At 40.1% G+C, this 16,324-nt stretch overlaps 1 protein-coding gene across 1 annotated transcript in view; it reads left to right on the top strand.

Annotated features, from left to right (window-relative positions):
- SDHAF3 (succinate dehydrogenase complex assembly factor 3) overlaps positions 1 to 16,058 on the top strand; it is a 42,090-nt gene extending 26,032 nt beyond the window's left edge. The window contains exon 2 of the mRNA XM_075049690.1: positions 10,156 to 16,058. Coding sequence (XP_074905791.1) covers positions 10,156 to 10,359 — 204 coding nt within the window. The 3' untranslated portion in view covers positions 10,360 to 16,058. The remainder of the gene's footprint in view (positions 1 to 10,155) is intronic.
- The last annotated feature ends 266 nt before the right edge of the window (positions 16,059 to 16,324 follow it).

The following is a 16,324-nucleotide window of genomic DNA, read 5'->3' on the forward strand; positions in this document are numbered from 1 at the left end:
ATCCCTAGAAATTAAAATATACATAATTCAAAGTTTTCTAAGGGTAAAAAGGTACTACAGTTTTTTTTTTGCATCATGAGTTTCACTTCAGAATGTTGTTGAGTCTGACATCAGCAGTGTTAACCAAAGATAAAACAAACTCCAGGGGAGAGATTATAGATTCATGCAAGGAGAAATGGTATTTTTGTTGCCTTTTGTAATTAAAAAAACACAAACCAAAACAACTGATGAACACTTTCCTTTTACCACAAGAAAGGAATGAAGTTGACTGAAGCCAGTCATCTACAGCCAGTGAGAGAGAGAGAGACACGTAGTTGCTTTCGCGGTGATGAGACCTGCATCTCTGCAGGACAGCATATCCAGTCATCACATCATGTTTAAGACAGAAGCTTCTCTCTCTGATGCTCAGCACAAAGACAACCTCCATCTCTAGCTTCAATTAGGCTGTAACTTTTAGATCATTGCATCTAAATTACATCCCATTGCAAGTGCTAGACTATCCCCTTGGCTTGAAATGGCCTCTACAAATCTTTCCATCTAATAATGGACTGAAATACAAAATAGCTTATCCAAACTGCTCTTCACACAACTTGTTTTTAGAACTCCTCATTAATTACAATTGGGTATCTTTGTTAGAAAAGGGAGGATTTTATTTCACCTGCATTGTTTTTCTTTGGGGGTAGGAGATATATCCCATAGTGAGATGGGTTCTTCACACTCGTGGTCTTGAAGGGTGCTTGAGGAACCAGTTTGGCCTCTGGCAAACCATGTCATTTTTGTACCATTTGTGATTAAATTAACTCTGTGTGCTGCTCTGCTCTCCCTGTCTTTCCTTCCCTTTCTGGAGTGTCACTGTAGTGGCTGCCTCAGCAGAGGGACAGGGACAGTGGCTGTGAGTTACCAACTCTGGTTTAGCCCTGCTCGGGGATTTTTTTCCCTTGGGGGATTCCTCAACTACCCTGCTCTAGAGGTGGTGATGCACAGGGGAAGGACAGGGATCTCGTCCTCGGAGGAATGCAGTTTGCACTGCTGCTGGACTAGAAAACAATGCTTTAAAAATTTTATTTTTGTTCTTTCACATGATCCATTCTTTTAAAAAAATTTGTAGGAAAATATGCATCCCTTTAATTTCCAAGAAGAATGCTTTTTTTTTTTTTCTTTAAAATAGAGTGAGTCATGTTTCAGCTTTAATAAAAGTAACTCTTTCTGATATACTTTTTGATTCTTACATATATGTGCTTAAAGCTTCAACTTAGTGTTCTTATGACTGGTCATATAAGCTACTCAGTCTGTTTTTTAAGTGTTTGTGTTTTTATACATAGTAAACCTTTGATAGTAAACCTATTTAATATGTTACATCCTAACTTCTGCTTAACTGAACACTTTATTATTAATGGAAAATATCAAGGATTTCTAGAACATGTTCGTGCTGGGAAAATCTTCCTGGTTTTGAAACCCGAAAGCTTAGTGTTACTTTGCACAACTCTGCCTCTCTTAGTAGATAGTAAACATTTTGTTGATGGATTCTGTGCTGTGACATTGGTAATGAAGGAGATGCTAGAACCTGAAAAACATTGGTTTCTATCATAAATAAGCTTGTTGCTAGTTTTTTATTGTATATGCCTGTTAAATTTATAGCATAACCATATTTGTATGACAATCAACTTGTTTGTAATGCTTTATTTAACTGGAGCACCATGCTGTTTTAGAGACCTTACTGTTGCCTCAGAATGTGAACATTGTCTGCTGCACTGGAGCTGGAGCGTCTGTGGATGAAACATTTGGCCTCGTACTTTTGGATGCTGGTGTTTTCCAGGGTTACATGTAAAGTCCTATAGCATTTTCAAAAAGAGAATAATCTTTGAGATTTCCTTCTTGTGCTCATACTACAGTCAATAAAATTTTTTTTTTTTTTTTTTTTTTGTAAAACCACCCAGCAGTAGCCACTCACCTTACATCCTCCAGGCTTTCAGCAGGAGCAGTCTTAAGCCAGTGCTGAATGTTCGTGCAAGTTCCTGTTGCTAAGAGTTGCCTCTGGTTTGCTCTTACGCATGTAATGGATGCTCAGGTGATTTAAATGCCAGAAGAGAAAGTTGTTTTTTTTACCTTCTGTCAAGATTTGCAGTAGGAGCTGGACATCTGTATTCCCCAGAGGTCCTCTGCCCTTCTGGGTACCTCAGAGTGAAATTCCCATCTTCATTCTGTTGCCCTTTTCCCAGCAATTACTATTTTAATTTTCCATGTAAGAAACTCTGATAATGCCAGCCATATGTCATTACCTGGTATCATTCAAATACTGTTTGATGAGTGTTTCCAAAAGCAGGAGGAAGGCTTACTCACCACCCTTCATAGTATATTGACTTTTTTCCTAAGTGATCATGGTGTGTCCTTTACAAAAACTGTCTGATTGAAATTGTCTGATAATACATTGTTCCTGTTGCAGTATGTGTGACTTCACATAGCTGTTTATTCAGATTAGGTAGTTTATTTGACAGTAATCACATTTTATGCAATTTTTAAAATGTTTATGGGCTATTTTAAGTGGTCTTATGGGGTGAAGTGTAGGTTCTTATGGCTTGATGTGTACGCAAGTGTATGAAAATATCCACTGAAATTGTGTATTAAGCTGAGTTTAAGTGTGGTAGAATTTTCCTGGGTTTGTTATTACATTTCTAACTATACTTACAGCATTAGGTAAAATATGTGAAGATGCTCTAGAATTTCATAAGGTGTATCTCCCATTTAAAAATCACTTCTATAAAGATTTTGTCTTTCGCTGATACTCAATTAGTTTAACAAACAAAACAGTTTTGTAGTAAAAAATACAGTAAATCAGTTGCAGAATTCTGTCTGAATGTGCATAAAATAATTCATTCAACATACATTTCTTCATGCTACTGTCCTAGCAGCATGTGTTTCATTTTGCTCCTAGTAGCAGCAGCAGAACTTGAAATGCTGCAGTTTTAAGTGAAATTCCAGGGAGTGAGGAGTGTGGCCTCTCAGACCATGCTTGTTTTTTTGATGTCACCCTGAGAAAAATAAGTTTAAAATAATTTGATAGGGTTTTTCAGTGCCTGACTGTGCCCAGTTTGTTTAACATGTCTCAGAGTAGCAGTTTCTGATCTGGCCCCAGTAACGTTGTCTATGTTATGTCATGTTTATGTTATGTCATAATGATAATGTGTTATCATTAATTTGACTGCAAGCGGAGATAGTCTTTTTGGAATGGATGAATACATCGGCTTTATACTTTAACTGCTTAAGGGAGATAAAAATTTTAAACCTTTTTTTAAGAGAAAATCTGGCAAGAAAGGTACTGTGAACAGACATGTCTATCCTGACTTTTTCTATCTAAATTAACCTTACAGAGATTTTTTGGAGCGATTGTCTAAAATGTTGCATTGTAGATGTTGAGGAGGACGTCAAAGAAAATAGAAATGATGATTACGATTCTTCCCAGTGAAAATGGGCAAATGGGCTGTTAACCCGTTTAATCTTACGATTAAATTATAAATGTCTATTGTGATGGGTTGACCCTGGCTGGACGCCAGGTACCCACCAAAGCCGTTCTATCACTCCCCCATCCTCAGCTGGACAGGGGAGAGAAAAATGTAACAAAAGCTTGCAGGTGGAGATAAGGACAGGAGAGATCATTCACTAATTACCGTCACGGGCAAAACAGACTCAGCCTAGGGAAAATTAGCTCAATATATTACAAATCAGCCAGAGTAAGGTAATGAGAAATAAAATGAAATCTCAGAACACCTTCCCACCACCCCTCCCTTCTTCCCAGGCACAACTTCACTCCCGGATTTCTCCACCAAGCCCCCCCAGCGGCACAGGGGGACAGGAATGGGGTTTATGGTCATCACACGATATTTTCTGCCGCTTCACCTCCTCAGGGCAAGGACTCATCACACTCTTTCCCCGCTCCAGCGTGGGGTCCCACCCATGGGAGACAGTCCTCCACGAACGTCTCCAACGTGGGCCATTCCCACGGGCTGCAGTTCTTCATGAACTGCTCCAGCATGGGTCCTTTCCACGGTGTGCAGTCCTTCAGGAGCACACTGCTCCAGCGCGGGTCCCCCACGGGGTCACAAGTCCTGCCAGAAAACCTGCTCCAGTGTGGGCTCCTCTCTCCACAGATCCGCAGGTCCTGCCAGGAACCTGCTCCAGCGTGGGGTTCCCACGGGGTCACAGCCTCCTTCGGGAACCCACCTGCTCTGGCGTGGGGTCCTCCACGGGCTGCAGGTGGAGATCTGCTGCACCGTGGACCTCCCTGGGCTGCAGGGGGACAGCCTGCCTCACCAGGGTCTTCACCACGGGCTGCAGGGGAATCTTCGCTCCGGCGCCTGGAGCATCTCCTCCCCCTCCTTCTTCACTGACCTTGGGGTCTGCAGAGCTGTTTCTCTTACATGTTCTCACTCCTCTCTCCAGTGGCTGTTTCCGCATCCCAACTTTTTTTTTCCTTCTTAAAAACGTTATCACAGAGGCGTTACCACTATCACTGATTGGCTCGGCCTTGGCCGGCAGCGGGTACGTCTTAGAGCCGGCTGGTATGGGCTTGCTCTCTCCCGAACACAGGGGAAGCTTCCAGCAGCTTCTTACAGAAGCCACCCCTGTAACCCCCCCCGCTACCAAGACCTTGCCACATAAAACCAATACATCTATCAGCATTTTGTATTTGCATGGGATATAAATGTCTATCAGCATGTACTGGATCAGGTGGGAGTCTATACATCTGGGAGTCAGGGAGTGGGGTTTTTGGCTGTGTGTTTTTTTGCTTTTATTTTTGTATTTAATCCTTTCTCAACTTTGTAAACAACAAGGCTGACATCCTTTCTGTAATGTGTGGTATTTTAAGACCTCAAATGTCACCCATTGCCTTGCCCTTTTGATGAATTTGTGCATTCTGTGAATGCTTATGAATCAGAGAGCAGAGGAAAACTGTGTATTCGCTTCAATGAATTTAAATAAAAAACCCCTGTGGTTACTGATTACAGCAAATACTCACCTTCTGTGTTTTTGTAGAAATCACTTGGAGATTCAAGTATTTTATCATGTCATAGGATTTTAAGAGAGCCTAATGGCTGGATTCAGCGTGCGTGCTGTAGGTGCCAACGTGGTCTGTAGGCAGAACCAGTATCTCTGAGGAGCGCATCAGAGCATTCAGGTGAGGCATCTGCCTCCCTGCGTTGGTGATACGGAGAGTTTTGGGCCGCCTCTGTGGTTGCGTGTACTTTTGGCAATGCAGGGACCTGGCTGGTCTGCACCTCAGACTGTTACCCTCCTTTAGGACTGGGATGGACAGTGGGAGGAGCGGGACTCTGAGGGTGTCTGATACAGACGGCCGGCATGCTGGGATTGAATACTGGATAAATCAGCTGTCTTTTGATGGTAAATGGTCAGGAGAGGTTGTCTTGACTTGAACTTGATTCTGATCCTCTTTGTTTCTCGTGGCAGTCATATACATGGGGCAAAGGCTTTTACCATTCAGCTGGTGGTTTGCTTTTTGATTTCCGTGTAGGTGCCCAGAACTGTACAGCTGGTGCAGGCAGAGGATCATTGCGGTAAGAGCTACTTGCAAAGAAACAACCAACCAGCCTAAGAAAACCAAAGGTGCAGAGGTTGTCCCTGACTGACCTGCCACACTTGACCATCTGGGCAAGGAGGAGAGCACCTGTGTGCTTCTGCCATCCTTGTGGACGCTGAGCCTGGCTCTGTGAGGGTACAGGTTTACTTGTCTTCCATTTTGTGTCCTTGGTTCTGTAAGCAGGGTGCAAACCGTAATTGAAATAAGATGCTGTCCTGGTTTTGGCTGGAATAAAGTTAATTTTCTTCCCAGTAGCTGGTATAGTGCTGTGTTTTGGATTCAGGATAAGAAGAATTTTGATAACACACTGATGGTTTAGGTTGCTAAGCAGTGTTTATACTAAGTCAAGGACTTTTCAGCTTCTCATGCTGAAAGAGGCTGGGGGTGCACAAGAAACTGGGAGGGGACACAGCCAGAACAGCTGACCCAAATGAGCCAAAGGGGTATTCCATACCATGTGACATCATGCCCAGTATATAAACTGGGGGGAGTTGGCCAGGGGGCACCACAGCTTGGCGATTGGCTGGGCATCAGTCAGCAGGTGGTGAGCAGTTGTATTGTGCATCACTTGTTTGTTCAACTGTCTTTATCTCAACACATGAGTTTTAATTCCCCTCCCCGCCCTGATTCTCTCCCCTGTCCCATTGTGGGGGGGAGTGAACAAGTGGCTGTGTGGTGCTTAATTACCGACTGGGGTTAAACCACGACAGATGCCCTTGAAAAATCTGCCAGGGATTTGTGTTATGATTGACAAAGGAGTTTTGTTATATTTGGAAGATGTAGTTATATGTAAAATAAAATGAAAGGCAGAAGCAAAGTAATTTTCCCTTGTTTGGGAAAGCTAAGCAAGGGTTTGTTTCAGTTCTGCTGGTAGGGAAGATGACATTAGGAAGTAGTTAAATTCCATATCTATTAAGGTTTAATGAAAACCAGAGCATACGCAAACATGCTGCTCCTCCTTACTGCCTGAGAGGGACTGGGATCATCATATTTTGTGACCAAAGGTATACTGAAAGAACAAATGTTAGCTTGTTTTTTTTGTTTTGTTTTGTTTTCATTACGCTTTTAAACCTATTACTGAACTTTGGAGTTCAACATATTAAAGTTCATGTGCACTGAGCAAAATGGTGCATTTTCTGTATAGAAGCCAAATCTTAAATTACAGAACTACGTACCAGCAAATTATGTAGTACCTTTCCACAAATCACTGATCACATAATAACAGTATGAGTTTCTGAGGGAACAGTAATGTGTTAAACATTTAAATGTCCCAAGCTTTGATCATTCCTCATCTCGCATCACAGGCAGAGAAGGTGTGATAAGCCATATAGCTGATCTCTCCAGTGCTTTTGTAAAGGACGAAACATATTTTCTTTGGTGCATCACTGCCTTTTGGTAAAATGAGGTGAGAAGGTTACATTTTCTGTCATGAGCCAACCAAAACTCAGCATGTTTTAAGGGTCCAATTTTGAATTTTTGGTCACATTACAAATCGATATGAAACCACTACTATTGAGGCTTTCTGGCATGTACAAAACATTTGTTCAGCTAGAAGATGAGTGGGGAAAAAGAGCCAGTGGTGACACGTTCAGATGGGAGCACATTGGAGTGCTGCAAAGCAGAACACCTGGCATCAAGGAATAGGGAAATACAGTCCATCACTGTGTGTCTGGATGGAGAGCATCTGTGAGAGTGGGCGTTGCGGCTTTGTTGAGGACCATCGCTTCCGAGATCTGGATTCTTTAATGTTGATGCTTTGTGAACGTGGTGCTTTGATGTTAGATTAAAAAAAAATAATAATGCAGCCTTTTTACCAGTAATTAATTTCATATTTTTGGAAAATATGATTTTCTAGTCAATAAAGTTTGTAAAATTGTAACCTGTCTTTAAATGGACTTCAGTTATTTCTAGGTACCATAGCCCATGCCTGCAGCAGTAGCCCCAGGCTGCTCCCAGGTGGTTGATCATTAATGGTGGGAAGGACTTTTCTCCCACTGTGGAACCTGCACTGGTAGAACATCACATGGAGGGGTTCTCAGGGTGTGTACATTTAGTCAGGTCTCTTGATAAGATGTGGAGAGTTTCACGTTGCTTGCTTTCAGTATTGTTTCTGAATTACATGCTCTGAATGTTGTTGTTTGGTATAATGAGAGTTTCTTTTTTGGAGTCCAGAATCAATACTGACTGGATTGTTCTGTGCAGAAATTTGAAGACAGAATGAGGTGAAATAGTTGATGTGTAACATGTTGGTGTGTTACTTGTCTGCTGACAGCTTCAGAGATCACATTTATCCATCTGCCTTGATAAATTCTGTAAACCATGAAGCTGAAGACTTTTTAAACCATTATCATTTTTTACCTTGTTGTTACTGTTTGATTCTTCAGTCATTGGGGAAAAACCCCTGTATTTAGTTCTTTCTAAACCTTGGACCAACTCTGCTATAAGGTAATACCACTGAGGTGTAGGATTGCTGCAGGGATTAACTGTAGTGTCACTGTTCCTGAATGCATATGTAATGTAAAAAGGGGAGAGGTGATGTAGGGGGAACCACCTCAGTATTATGAAACTCTTGTTATTTTTCTTATTTAATAACTTTAACACAACATGCTACCCCTACAGATCTCTGTAGAAATGAGGAATCAGTTTAGTTCAGAGTCTGTATTAAAGATTTACTTTTGTTTGCCCCAGTTTGTTTGATCTATTTTCTTTAAGTAGCTATGAATTAAGCTTTGCAGGAGGACTGCTAAGGTCCTGCTGACTAGTGAGGCTTGCCATGGTCCATAAACAATGTAGTGTATTTATGTTAGTAAATGTTGTTGTTTTGAAATTTATCACACGCTCGTGAATAATATTTTTCCTTCTCACCCACTTCTCTGGAATTATTAGACATACAGCTGAACTAGTGGCTTTAGTTATTTTGCTGGTAATTGGATTAACAATTCAGTATGCAATAATAAGGCTTCTTTTAGCTGAAAATTGGAAATTAAAATAATGGTTCTATTTCATTGCTATAATCCTGTGCTTTTGAATACTCCCAATATTTGACCCTTTATTTAAAAAAAAAAAAAAAGGGCATTTCCATGTAACACAGTTACCATTCTTATTTACTCAGAATATATTTTTTTTAGCTCATTTTCTTATACTATATTCAGTTGTGCTTGAAACTTTAAGGGCGCTTTAAGGAATGTCTTACTAAAGTGGGAGAGAAGCCTGTATTTTTTCCAATAAAAATTAACTTTTGAAATTAATTTCTTAATTGTGGAGTTTGTTTTTAAGTTCCTCTTAAGAAAAATGAAAGCTTAAGCTCCCTTCCAACCCAGTGTTTAAATCTGTGCTTAACTTTTAACCATCCCAGTAGGTTCACTGACTTCAGTAAGTACATACACCATGAGGCTTTTGACAAATTCACTCACTACAACTTCTGTGGAAGCTGCTGCAGCAGGACTGGTGCTGGGCAGAGGGAGCTGAGGAGCACACAGGATCCGTGCTGATGGGCTTTGAACACAGCGGTGTCAGTGGTAGCACCGCTAGCCGAATTCAATTTGCAGAACCGCTGTCCTTGCAGAACCTCGAGTATTGTAATTTAGAAAAGTCGTAATGGTCAAAGATTGCTCCAAAGTAGTGAGAAAGCAATTTTCCAGCTATGCCCACATTACTGCTGTGACCTGTTGGTCACTTCCGTTTCTGCCCATGAGAAAGTCTTGCTTTTATAATGGTCCTCAGCCTGGTATTGATGTAATACGTACTGACCATTTTGCCTGTCCACTGACACAAATGCTGTTACTTAAGTAAACATGGTCCCAATGCTTTCTGTTACAACAGGATTGAAAGTAAGTCGGAACAAAGTTACGTTCAAAGCAGTACAGAAAGGGGGTTATCCTTTTCTTTTTTTTCCTTCAGGGAATGAGCACGCAATACAGAGGTATTTGTCCTTGAAGCCCCTTCTTATTCTCCCCTACCTTTCAATTTTGTCAACTAATTTCTTCCAAAACTGGCAGAATGAGAGAAGTCTCACAGTTGCTGAATTCCTACCACCTTTGGAGCAAGCAGTCCAGGGCTGGGTGCAAATGACCTTAACAGTTCCCAGAAATGCAGAGAGTGGTTAGGCAGAAAGGCTTTTGGACATTTGTCCAATTATAGATTGCTTTTTCTAATACGTTTCTTTGAGAATAATACTTTTCCAGATATATCAGTTTACAAAGTGAATCCTATTGATATTCTGCTAGATAGAAAACATAAATTTTAATAGTTATAACTACATAAATATATTTCATCTGTAATTAAATTCTGTTTTGTTTTCAGTAGTAGTATACGATATGACAAATTAATCTGTACATAGATGATATGCATTTTAAACTAGCCACATAAAATTGACTGCAGATACTAGAAATTAATAACCTTTCTTACAAAAAGTGTATTTTTTTTGTCATTTGTTGTTGATTAATAGAATGCTGTAGAAGATTGACTAAGAGTATGTTATTATGGTAAAATGGTATTAAAAAAAAGTTGACCTGAATCCTGCATTTGTCATTTTTGTGACCTTTATATTCCTTCCTCACTAGAACTATGCAGCAGTGATACAGCAACAAATTATTGAGGACAAACAAAACTTGAGAGAAAAGAGTCTATATGGAATCCAGCTCACAGAAGAAAAACTTAATGACTTCCGTGATGAACAGATTGGGCAGCTGAAGGAACTGATGGACGAGGCTACCAAACCTAATCAAAAAGTCACCATTTCTAAAGACTCAGAACACAAAACCTAAAAGGTTTTAAAAATTGTTTTAATGCATATGGAAGCATTTTGAAACTTCCTTTTCTAGTTGGACTTGAATGTGGTTTCTGTGTAATAATGGGTGCTGCTGATGCCATAACTTGTCTGAAATGGATGTCTCTGGCTATTTGGCTTTCTATGCAAGAATAAATGTTAAAATGGAATAATCACAACAATTTTATGTTAATTGCAATATTTTTTTCTTCTAATGGAAGGTGGAGATTTAAAAATTCAGTAAAAGTAAATGGACATTTTTAAAATAGAAAGGTTTTGTTTTTTTTTTTTCTTTTATCTTGGCACCCATAGGGCAAAGAATCTTTCTGTTTGTATGTCATCCTCTGCCTTAATGGAAAAGATGCAATTAGCATTTGTTTTCTGATGTGGATTCAGTAGATGAAGAACAAAGGTGTGGTACTAGAGTGGGTTTGTTTCGATGGGAAGAAATGAGCAGTGTTAGAAAAACATACTGCTGTTGAAATTGAAGGTTGGTTTTCTTCTTGAGCTTTATTGTGAAATGTGCTTTAAATTAAAAGATGCAGTTCATTATTAAATTGACCTTGAAGGACCCACTGGCTTATGAAGAAAATTCTGCATTTTTTTCAAAACTAGACTTAGATTATTGTTAGTATCTAAAATTTTTAAAGCCATTCATGAGTTGGTTGTACTGCATTTAGAATTCAAAGGCTCTTTAAAAGCTTAGTATCCCATATTAGTCGGTATTTCATATAGACCAGAATTTGTACACTCCTCAATTACAGAAATTATCCTATTGCTAATACTGTATGATAAACAGTAATTTATTTGTAATAGGTTAAGTCTTCCCCAGGACAATGCATGCCTATTGTAATACTCGTACTATTGGGACTAAAAAAAGTTCTGGTTTTTTTATCTGTTAAGAAAAAACACCCCCCTTTCTGTGCAAAAGACAGCTTTCGTTTCATATTCCAAACCTAGTTTTGTATTATTAGTTTTGTTCTATTTCTGGACCTTTCCCTGTCTGTTACCCACAGCGTGTTCAAGACAACATAATTTCTTTCCTCTTGGGGGATAACAGCTTTGACAAGTAAGCACATTTCCATCTGTCTCAAGTTGTAACAACATGCTGTTTGCCAAAGCTACGCTCCTGGATCCTAACGGGGGGGGGCAATTTGGGGAGCAGCCTGCTTCTCTCTCCCTTACCTCTCCTCCCAATTCTTTGCTAGGATTTTAGGTTGCAGGTTGCTCATTTCCATTAAAAGTTCAATTGCAAGACTCCTGTGTAAGGAACGCTTACGGTTGCTTTGCAACGTTTTCCTCTGGCCACCCCAACCTCCATTGCCTGCGCTGTAGGAACATCGTTTAGCCTCAAGGGCCTAATCCAAACAGGATCGAAGGGCAGAGATGACATCCAGACTGCAGGGCTGGGGTTTGCAAGTCCTGGTTCTTGCTGCTTCAAGGGCATGGTTGGGGAGAATGGCAGCTCCCTTCTGGCCTGCTATGTACCTAGGTCTTGCCCCAGCATCAAAGTGGGAAGCGGATGGGGTGTGCATGCAGGAAGCTTGAAAATTGTTTCTGGTACTACCACTCACACATGCCTAAAGCTTTTTTCTTTTTAAACTTCAAATGTGTAAAAATCTAATCCAACTCCAGAGTTTAGAGCATAAGGATGTATTCTGTTGCACTTCCATCAGATGTACAGTAACCAGTAATTTGCATCACTAGATCTACTCAGTTTTAATACCAAAAAGCAATGTTTGGGTGTTGACAACAGAGTTTGTTTCCACTCCTTGACTGCTGGTACTTTCCAGTCAATATCCAAGCTGCTTCAAATTTATTTCAAATACTGCAATTTAGAGCACAGTTATTTTTATCAACACATTCAATGAAACTTGTTCGTTCAATGAAACTAGTTAGAATACTTGTTTTGCATCTGTCTACTCATGTATGTACCTAGATGATGCACATTTCTAGAGGCTAAATTAATTTATAATGAAAAAGTGCTATTTGATGTGAAAAATTTAAGCTTATAATGAGACCTAAGGTGAGCTGGAGGTGAAGGTAAACATCATTACATCCACAGTCCCTTTTCTAGTAAATCCAACAACTTTTTTCTTTCATTCCCAACGGTAGCTCGTATTTTGTACAATGTTGGTATTCTTGCTTAGAACAACTCTTACAAAAGCCAAAGTTCCAAAATAGGAATGAAACATCTTTAAAGGCTGCTGGCTTTAAGACAGCCAGTGCTAGTAGTAAGGTACGCTGTGACCTGAGCAGTGCTTATGCAAGTGGCAGGCACGGGTGGCCCCACAGCTTTGCAGCACCGACACCACCATGCATTAGTGAAATTCTTTGATTTACGAGGGTGGTTAATGACAGTAAAGTTGAGGAAGACAATGGGCTTGTCATTCTGTCCACAGAAGGGTAGAGTGACAAAGATGCTTTTTTTTAAATTTTATTTTTTTAAGATACAGGATACTTTTTGTGGGGAATTTTACACAGGGTTTGATGGATGATGAACAGAGGAAAGTATCCATCAAAATTACTTAAAACCTACAAGCAGCTTGTTATTTCAAATGGCAAAAGAGTTGCTTAGAAAAAAGATACTAATCACCTTATAATGAAAAATAGCTATGATCACTTTAGAAATGAGTACAAAGTTATAAGCTGTGTTCTTTCTGTGTGTGTTGGTAGAGATTGCTGGTATACAACTAACACTGAAAAACACCTACCACCCTTAAAAGACCTCTCTCCATTCCGCTTATCCATTAAGAAAGATCCTTTGTATTTTGTTGATCTTAGATCCATTTGGCTCTTCTAGAACTAAGAGTGATAAAATTGACTGGTTAATTTGGCTAAACCTTATCTGTGATAACACTTTATGTGATCGCCTGGCCGCTGGTAGGAGTTGGAGGGAGCTGAAGTTTTAGATAGCTGGAAAAGGCATAAGCCGAAGTCTTGTCAACAAGCAAACAATTTTCAGAAACCTGCCTCATTAGAAATTACCAGTTTTGATATGCAAAATACAAAGTTATGCATCTTAAAAAGAACAAATAAAAATGTCATTCTTTCAGTGTTTTATTATTTCTTTGATGTTGGTTTATGCTTTTTTTAACTGGCTGTCCAGCAAGAGCTATTAGAATGTGATGTTTCTTGCTTAAAAATAAATTAAAAATTTAACATACTGAAGGTAGGATTTATGAAGGAGTTTAATTTCTCAGCTATTTGGACTTTAATCTTTTTGAATTATTAGAGGACTTTCCATTTCTTCATCTTGGTATGTATTTATGAGAGGCTGGTTATTTACTGATGAGGCAGTGGCCAAGTTTTCGCTGGCTTCTAGGTAAAAATATTGAACAATTAATGAAGGAGCAATACCATGCCTTTCCCTGCCTGTTATTATCTGTTTTAATTTTACTCTCTATAGCCAAACTAATAGCAGAGGAAGGGCTGAATCTCTCAGCAGACTGATTTACTCCAATTATAAACACAGAGGGTACTGCTCTGCTGAATCGCTGTAAAAGGCATCTCCCATTCTAGGGCAAAAGAAGTCTCTACGTGCCATCCTGCTTAACTGTTGATTTTCAGACCTCTGGGAAAGGGTCTCAAGGTAAATTCTTCCTTCTGGAGGCTATAGATGCAGCAACACAGGTTTTGCAGGGCTTGTGTGATAACAGAACTGCCTGACCCACCTCCTACCGATCCGTGACCCGGTGCTGGAACGGGCTTGGTGCACCTGCCAGCGTTTGGTACCCAAGAGCCTCGTGGTGGGGAATGTTGGTATTGGGAATTCTTCCCCTTTGAACCGCATTGGGAAGTTCACTGTAAAGACTGATGCAAATCAAATGGCTGGTGTTAGAAGTGAATATAATTGCATTTGTAAGTGATCTGCTCTTGTGCATGGAAGTTACGTACCTGCTGCAAAACCACTGGCTTTGGTAGGAACGTTTTCAGCAGTTTCAGTGGCCACAGCTCTGCCCTGGGAACAGACTTGACAGTGCTGAGTCCTTCCAGCTTTTCCAGTGGTTTGTATCTACTGATTAAGGAACATGGAGATCACAGAATTTAATTTTATTTGCATGCAACCGTTATATAATACAGAGTATTCTTTGTTCATTGAAATTGAGAGCTATAAATCAACGTATAAATTCAATGTATAAATGACTAAGAACTGAATGGTTTTGCCACTTCTAGCAGTGTGTGTTACGAGTAAATGTCAGGTGTTTCAACAAGCCCATTTACATGATATATGATCCTACGCAACAGATACTTGTGTCTGGGGAGTTCAGTGTTTAATCTGCTCTCTAACAATTTCAAAGCATGTACTTGAGACTATAAAATAAGAATCTGTTATTTATAAAATGACCTTTAGTTACTGAGTATCTGTCAACTTGTTATAAATGCTGAGGAACATCGAGACAAGTGTGTATTACTACTGTAAAGCCCTTAATAAGCAGTTTGTTGAAATACCACCATTTGCAACACCATTTCCAGCACAGATGAGCCTTCTGTTTTATGCCAATTACGCTCCTTGAGGGATGAAGTGAAATTTAAATCATCTGTTAAGTGAGCTAACATATTTACTGTTTTTTCCCCAAAGGTTCCTATTTCTGGTTTTGACTGGAAAAACAACTACTACAGAATCTAAAATAGTGGTATATGTTTATCCTGAGAGACTAACAGCAAAACCAGTAAGATATGTAGAGGAAAGTAAGCTGGCAGTACTCTGTTGGGGTTGTACCAAAGGCAGGATATCACTTAGCTTTACTGTGGTGGAATAATGTACAGAATCTACAGCATAGAAAGTCCACCAGAGCAATGGAAACTGGCCATGCTCTTCCCTTGTACAGTAGACCCACATCAAAAATAGGATGGTGAAGTCAGGAATCAGTGAGTAACCCCAGTGGACGATGGTCCGTGGTAGATCCTTCCAACAGGCTCTGCCAACCAGACTGGGGTTTAACCTGTGCGTGGCCGACCCCAAGGCATGCTGTCTGCCAGCATCCCATCCTAGGCATGTGGCCCTGCTGGGGTTGAAGGCGGCTGTTAAAAGAGTGAGTTTTCTTTTTGGGTGCTGTAGAGAGGCAGTAAGGAGCTGCGGAGCAATTCAGCTGATCACAGTCTACGTTTCCTACTCACAGAGGGATTCCCTCCTACTACATCCCCTCTACTACTCGAGTACAGGTTAACAATACCGTGCTGTCTCAGTGAAGTCACCTTTGATTATGATCCAGTAAGTTAAAAGAACTTTTCAAAGCTGAAAAATATATCCTGTTAATCAAAGACCCAGTTAGAACTGATTTGAGAATTTCTATTTAATTCTATTTAATTTTATAATATGAACACATGCTACTGGGTGATGGGAAAATTGACCTGATCTAAATATCTTAAAATGACAGTTTCTTAGCCTCTTGGTCAAAATCTTGCAATCCTTTACCACTGGAAAACTTCAACTTAAGGTGGTGGTGTACGGTGCTCCCAGAATGTACCCTCGGGTACAGTAAAAAGGAAAAGTTAAAAGGAAAAGTTATTTGGGGCTTTTCTTTACAAACAATGAAACTCAACTCTTCTGCTTTTTTTTTCTGAAATAAATTATGCAATTCCTGTTCAGTTCGGCTATTCCAGATTAACATAGTCAATTGGAAGATCAGCTTGGAAAAGAAATTAAGTACATTTTTATGTGCATTGAGATACAATAAAGTTTGTTCACATGCATCTGTATTTCAGCCTGCTTTTGTCGTCCTTCTTGTCGTGCTGTTAATTGCTGATTTCATATGGTGGGACTTTGCTCAGATTGTGAGAAGCAGTACCTTTTAGACAAATGACCTTGGATGCCTTAATGACGTGTGACTAACGCGTTGCTGCAGCGCGGGCAGGAGCACGGCGCATACAACTGCACATCCGCAGCCCCTGCCTGCTGCTCGCCAGCAGCCCCTGCACAGGAGGCTGGCAGGCAGGCAAGGAAAGAAGGTTTAGGAAAA

The sequence above is a fragment of the Buteo buteo genome, chromosome 2 (assembly GCF_964188355.1).
Source record: "Buteo buteo chromosome 2, bButBut1.hap1.1, whole genome shotgun sequence".
NCBI lineage: Eukaryota > Metazoa > Chordata > Aves > Accipitriformes > Accipitridae > Buteo > Buteo buteo.